At 45.3% G+C, this 7,242-nt stretch overlaps 1 protein-coding gene across 1 annotated transcript; it reads left to right on the top strand.

Annotated features, from left to right (window-relative positions):
* Window positions 1–556: 556 nt before the first annotated feature.
* On the top strand, window positions 557–6,437 carry cbx2 (chromobox homolog 2 (Drosophila Pc class)). Its single transcript, XM_069165506.1, has 5 exons — window positions 557–628; window positions 793–836; window positions 2,432–2,497; window positions 2,629–2,698; window positions 2,779–6,437. The coding sequence occupies exons 1-5, from the start codon at window positions 557–559 to the stop codon at window positions 4,132–4,134; spliced, it is 1,608 nt and encodes a 535-aa protein (XP_069021607.1). The 3' UTR covers window positions 4,135–6,437.
* The last annotated feature ends 805 nt before the right edge of the window (window positions 6,438–7,242 follow it).

Here is a 7,242-nt window from a genome sequence, read left to right on the forward strand (position 1 = left end):
GTTGATTTTAAAGCACAACCACCAAAACAAATCATGAGTATGCCGATCACAACGGTCTACAGTGAAGGACAAAAAAATCTTCCCAGAACCTGAAAAGTAGAATATACTTAAGATCTAAACATTTTGAAGAGTAACTATAATTTAATTACATATTTTTTTCTCAGCAACTGCATCTGATTACAATTACATTTATTTCGTAAACTAATTACATTTACAACACTGCCAATGAATCGCTGCAAAGAAAAGAAGAAGATATTCAACATCTTGCTGCAAATTAAAGGATATTTAAAAATTAAAAAAAAGTAGAGTCTGCTTCGTGCCTTCCTGTAGACAGACCTCAGTGTTTTATCTATTTTGAGGGGTTTTAAACATCTGTTCAAGAATAACAGGTTAATTTGGGCTAATTTACGCTTTCTTTTATGCTGGTTTTAATTTGGGAACCTTTATTCTGAAGGCACGACCAGGAACATCCGGTCCCGTCCCAGCGTAACTCGGATTGGCTGGACGCAGCTCTGGTCTCTTTGATAAAGGATCCTTACTCGGGGCGAAGGCAGACATGGAGGAGCTGAGCGCCGTGGGAGAGCAGGTTTTTGATGCCGAGTGCATTTTAAACAAACGCTTGAGGAAGGTCAGAGCTGCTTAAAAAAAAAAAAAAAAAAAAACACACCGCGAAACTTTTAATATTCACGGTTTTTATTTTTTATTTTTTATTTAATTTTTAAATAATCTAACACGCTGCTTCACAAAAACAAAAACAAAAAAACCGCCCTCCTCTTTTCGTTTGTCTCGCAGGGAAAGTTGGAGTTTCTGGTGAAGTGGAGGGGATGGTCATCCAAGTAAGTACAAGTGCTGCCGAGCCCGAAACAATGAAAACAACAACAACGTGTCGCTTGTTGCTTTGAGCCCGACCGTTACTTTTGTTTTCGGTATCGAAGCACCGAGTTTAAACAACAAGAAAACAACAACAACAACAGCGGGGATGTTGATGTGTTTTAAGCTGGCGGATGGCGGTTCGTTCAAAATACGGCTCCATTGAATTTTTTTTTTTGTTTTTTTTGTTTTCTTTTGTTCAGAACTGAATTTCTTAAATTAGCAGAAAGCCAAAGAAAATACGACAACAGGCTCCACCGGCTCTATTGTGTCTTCATACGTCGCTTTATTCAGATTATTCTCATTATTTGACCGATTTTTATTTCCCATCTTTTGATAAGTTGTTGTGTTTAACTCGGACTTGATGATCAATAACTGACCCAAATGAATTGGTCTTTTGATTTGTGACTATTCACTGAAGGTGTTATAAATATATAATACATCTCCAACACAGTGATTTTTGTGTGTGTGTGTGTGTGTTTTTGCTGGTTTCATTCTGTATTTCTACCAGCGAAGCTCCGCTTGCGCCTTCATTTCTTGTCACTTGCCCTTTTTTTTCTGCTCACTTCACATTGTTGCTGTAATCCACCATCAATGCACACTGTTGCCTGCCAGCTCCATGGCTTTCTGTTAGAACCACATCCTTTGTGTGTGTGTGTGTGTGTGTGTGTGTGTGCGTGCGTGCGTGCGTGCGCGCGCGCGCGCCGGGAAAAGGGTGGGGGTTGATTATTTCAGTGCTGAGTGCTGATCAGAAAGGGCCATTCAACAACAAGTGATGAAGAAGAAAAAGGTCATTGCACATGCGTGGAGCGGCCTGTTTTCAGCTCGTTTCTGCAGACATGCATGTTTTTTATATATATATACATATAAATATAAATAAATATATATATACATATATATATATATATTCCATCATATCATTGCAGACCGTAAACATCAGCCCATAATGCACTCAGAAGCAGGAAGGAAGTTTACCAAATGCTCTCATTTACAGAAACTAAGCAGAATGGGATCTTGCCGTTAACGTACAAAAAGCGAGTGTTTCCATCGAAAGGACCGTCGGGTGATGTCCTGCCACAATCACAACAAACCCCGCCCCCCCCCTAAAAAAACCTTCCTCCTTCCTGGTTTGATGTCGCACAGTTGGGCTCCATGTGGAGACGACGGCAACTTAAAAACCTGAATCAAATAATCCACGTATTTGTCGGGATGTCGTCCAAATCCTAAATGACGAAACATGCGAAGGTGTTTTAAAGAGTCAAATCATCTTGTCCTCGACATACAGAAGTTCACATCCGTCTCCGATGTTCATTTAATGCTTGATTGCACAATTTGCCAGAAGTCCTCGATAAAAGGTAGAAATGCCTCGTTTCCAGATATTCTTCACCAACTAGTGTCACTTTATGTATTTCCGGTTTACTGCAGTTTAGTTTCGCGTCCTGTTTTGAGGGAATAATAATATAATAATTCTCTTTTCTCCATCTCAGGCGACATACAGGTTGCTTCCAGTGTTTAGCGTCTGAACGTCTTTGCTGACGCTCTTCATGTCACTTCATTTCAGACACAACAGCTGGGAGCCCCAAGAAAACATCCTGGACCCAAGACTGCTGGCGGCATTCAACAAAAAGTACGTTTTCCTTTTTGGAGACCTCGTCGAGTGTCCAGCAGCAAAACGCAGAACGGACAGGAAGCGATTGGTTGTAATTTGAGCCGTGATCTTTACAGCGGAGGTTTGTTGACGTTGTGTTTTCACCGTAGAGAGCAAGAAAAGGAGATTCTGATGCGTAAAAGAGGGAAAAGGCCCCGAGGACGGCCGCGGAAAATCCTCGTAAGTACACGTCAAAGCGGAATCGCGATCCGATCGGGGGTTCGTGCCGAGTGTCTCATGTTTCGCTCTTTCCAATTTAGGAAAATGTGCCAGAAGTTTCGAAGTCGAGCAGCTCTTCGTCCGGCTCGTCGTCGTCGTCCTCCGACTCCTCATCCTCGTGCTCTTCCTCTTCGTCCTCGTCAGAAGACGACGACGGCGGCCACGTGAAGCCGGCGACCCCGAGCGTCAGAACCCGAGAGCTGCACCCCGTCCCTCAGAAGAAGGCGCAGATCGTCGTGGCGAAACCGGAGCTGCCGAAGAAACGGAGCCGGAAACCTCTTTCCCCGGAGGTCAAGGAGTTTCCGCTGAACAAGGGCCAACGCAAAATCCTCAAGACCAACAAGGACGCGGTTCTCCCGGGGGCCATCAAGAAGCCCGTCCACCCGACCAGCTTCACCTTCATGGGTTTCCACCGCGGCTCGGCCCGGGACGCGGCGGGCGGTCCGAACAGGAGCTCGGCGACCCAGAGCGGCGCCGTGAAAAACTCCGTGAGCTCGGCGGGACCCGGCCGGGCGCCGGTCCAACCGCCGCCCTCCCTCCCGCCGGGCAAATCCGGCCAGAGCAGAAACCTCGCGGAGGGTAAACTGTCCGTCTCCAGCGCGAGCGGCGGGGCGAGTCTGGATTTGAAAGCAGCTGCGAGTAAATCAAAAGGAGTGGCGGCGTTGAATTTGAATACGTCCAAGCACCCCATTCAAGGAACCACTCAGCATACACTAAGCTCCCCCAACGGACAAAAGAAACCTCAGGCCCCCGTGTCGACAGTGCAGCGGATACCCAATACTAAAACAGTGGCTTCCTTACCGACCAAGAACGCCGCCTCCAATCAAGGTCCGGGCCCTCAGCCCCTCAACCTTCAGAACAAACTGCCGCCTTGCGGCGAAGCTCCCGGGAACGCCGGCGCGCCGGCGTCGCGCCCGAGAAACGCCCCCAACCCGGCGAGGAAGACGCCCGCGGCGCTAAACCGGGAGCGCAACCCCCCGAAGGGTCCCGCGGCCCCCGGGCGGCCGCCGGCCAGAAAGACGCAGCCCGGCGCGGACCAGGTCCGGGAGGCGAGCGAGATCCAGACCTCCAGAGTCCAGGCCCGCCTGGAGAAGAGCGGGGTGCAGAAACCCTCGGCGGAGGTCCAGAGCCAGCAGGAGAGAGCGGCGTCCAAAGACGGCAAGAAAGCCAAAATGAACGACATGAGCACGGGCGAGGACGAGAGCAGCTCGGACTCCGACCGGGATTCTTCCTACGCCGGGCGGGGCCGCGCGGCGGCGGTGCAGAACCAGGACTGGACGCCCACGCGCAGCCTCATCGAACACGTGTTCGTGACCGACGTCACCGCCAACCTGGTGACGGTCACGGTGAAGGAGTCGCCGACCAGCGTGGGCTTCTTCAGCATCCGCAACTACTGACGGGGACTCGCGACGCCGCCGGCTTTCCAAGCGAACAGGGTGGACTCTTATTGTGAAAGGACTTTCGTCTGGAGAAACACATCAAGGGAGCGAATTTAATGGGTCAATTTGTTCTTCGTCTTTTGGTCGAGACCATTTTTTTTTTAAGTAAATACTTTAAAAAAAAAAAAAAAAAGAGAGAGAGAGAGAGAGATAGCAAAAGTAGCCGAAGTCCGGTATTGATTGTAATTATTTATTTACTCACACCTAAAAAAAAACGCATTTTACTCTCACCTCAGCTCAGCAACACAAATCTTTGAGTCCAAAACGCCTTTTTTTTTTAACTTATTAATTATTTTAATTTTTAACGCCCCATGAAATCTTTGTAAAAATATCAGCGTTCATTCCTTCACTCATTGATCCTCGTCTGCTTCGTCGTCCTGAAACACGGCAGACAGAAGGAACGTCTCGATGAAGAAGTTATTGGACGGCTCGCTTCTTTTATGGATATCTGACTTTTAGCTCATAATAATCTGTCGTGAATCCATATCAATCAATAGCTACTGTAAAACCAGTTTTAAATTCTTCGTAGTATTGAGTCGATAGTATTGTTGATTTTATTTGTTTTTGTTTCATAAATTAGCTACCTCTGTTTTGTTTTTTTCCAGCATTTTTTGCTGCATATGTATATTCATTTCTTTCGGGGATAGGAGGACCTCCTCCCTCCCATCACCGTGTGCATATATATATATATTTTTTTTATATATATAACTAAATGTATTGGACTTTTTTCTTTTTAATGCTGTATAAACTTTGCGACCGACTGGAGCAGCGAACGACGGCTTCATTTTCTGTGTTGGATGTTCGCTCGGCGTGGAGTCGCAGCGTTATCGCCTTTTAGAAGAAAAAAAAAAAAAGTTTCATTCCACGGCGCAGACGGTTTTATCAGAGCAGTTTTCCAAACGGGCTCGAGCATGTGTGGGAGAGTTGGAGATACAGTATCTGTGCTCAGATAAGACTCGGGCCCTCGGCTCAGGGTTCACTTCCTTCTGCATCGCTTCTGTCCTTCAACCAGATATTCACCAGCAGCTTTAAGCGCTTGTCGTCGAAACCCGGTTTATAGACCGGCGGGGACGGCGCACCTGGCGGACGCCTCCTCTCGCGGGCCGCCACACACTTCCCACGAGCCCTTTTTTTTTTCAGACCGCTGCTTTGAAGCCACAAAAGAAAGGACTTTTTTCATTTTTCTAAAAGGGTCGGGTGTGGTCAAATAAAAGGCTCGGCAGTTGTTTTGTCACGGGCAACAAAAAAAACAAAAAAAATACGTCGGGTATAAACGTCTGATATGCCGGGGTTGTTCGTCGCAGCTGTGGACGTCTCTCTTCACCCGACGTGGGGTTCAGGAGCTGCAGGCTCGGCCTCCCGGAGAAAAAAAACAACTTTATCTGATGTAACAGAAATGAAACCGCGACAATGTGCGCTACCTTCTGCTCCCCTCGAGAAGAGTTCAGCAACAAAGGACTTTGACTGAACTCTTCTGTCTAATCGTGCTCTGCAGACTGTGCCTTTTCTCTCTCTCTCTCTCTCTCTCTCTCTCTCTCTCTCTCTCTCTCTCTCTCTCTCTCTCACTCTCTCTCTCTCTCTCTCTCTCACTCAAAGACTAAACACAAAAGAGGCATTACCCCAAAGATAGCTAGAGTTTCAGGTTGTTCAATAAAGGAGCACCCCCTGGAGCATAGCATGGAGACTGTACCCGCCTTCATTTTCTCCTCTCTATTGTTCTGAAAAGAGAGGAGAGGTATCACAAAAAATTTAAAATAAGAACAAAAAAGCCCTGCTGGAAGACTTGCGTATGGAACAGATAAATATCGGATGCCTTATTGAAACCATGAGAGTGCTTTAAAGTGCGAGTTATAGATTTCCATTCAGGACTCATTCTTTTTTTTTCAGGGGAAAACTCTTCCCCAAACGAACCAGGCAGCAGGCGAGAGGTTAGTGTAGGCCACAGCGTGATAGGCTGATGGGGTAATGCAGGGTGTTTAATATGATTTTAGATTTCGTATCTGCTCCTCTTATTTGATACAAAAAAAAAAGAAGAATTTGGCATAATCTTTTCTTTTTTTTTTTTCTAGATCTACTAACCATCTCAGTGGAATGTTGTTCTCTTTACAAACTATTTATTTTCAAAATAAAAGCCTTTGTGGGGGTGGGGGGGGATAGGACGGTGTCATCAATCCTTGTATTGTGCCACCTGTCAAAGTGACTAATAAATGGTACAATTTTACATCTTGACTTGTTTTTCTTTTAAGTATAATTAAAAAAAAAACATACAACAAACATGCGGCTCCTTAAATGTGATGATTGGCGGCTTACTTTCTGTTTTTGTACGACTATAAATGAAACATGTTTTGGACAATTTGTCAGGACATTCTGTTAGTGTGGCTCCCGTCTATTTCTTGGAAGCGAAGCGTATGACAAAAATAGAAATGGCCAAAGCCAACAGCAAGAACAGTAAAGGATTCGGGCTGAATTACGCTTTACAAGCTTCCAACTGAAAATACTTAACAAACATCCGAAGCATGTAAGACATTTGAACCAATCAGAAGCCAGAGCTGACTCAAATTCATCACCGGTCTCACTGTAATAAAACTACAGAACTGCTTATATGTTTAAGAAAATAAAAGACAACAAATCTAATTTTTCTGACATTTAACAGACCAAGCAATCAGTTCAATCAGTTCAAAGTCAAAGCAGAAACAAGGCGCCATGAACGTTGTACATGAATGATTTATGACTCTCTGAAGCTATTTGAGTTTCGATTAGCATCGCTGCTAAAAAAAAAAAATGTTTCACTGAAATACAAAAAAAAAAACAAGATCCCAGAAACTCAGTCAATCAGACTTTCAAAGTCTATTGAAAGACTCCAGTACAACTCAGAGCCTTACATGTACCGTACCGACCACTAGATGGAGCTGTTGCACTTGAAGGTAAAGACACTTGGGAGTGCATCAGTGTCTTAATTAGCTGTAATTATATCATCTGTTTATTTCTGTTGTTTATAAGACTTGAATCAGTGAGCTGTTATATACCCCGACAAATACTAAAGGCTCCTCACGCTGTTCCAAACAA

Source organism: Embiotoca jacksoni, unplaced genomic scaffold, assembly GCF_022577435.1.
Source record: "Embiotoca jacksoni isolate LCO1_2020_lvr unplaced genomic scaffold, fEmbJac1.0.p SCAF_34, whole genome shotgun sequence".
Lineage (NCBI taxonomy): Eukaryota > Metazoa > Chordata > Actinopteri > Embiotocidae > Embiotoca > Embiotoca jacksoni.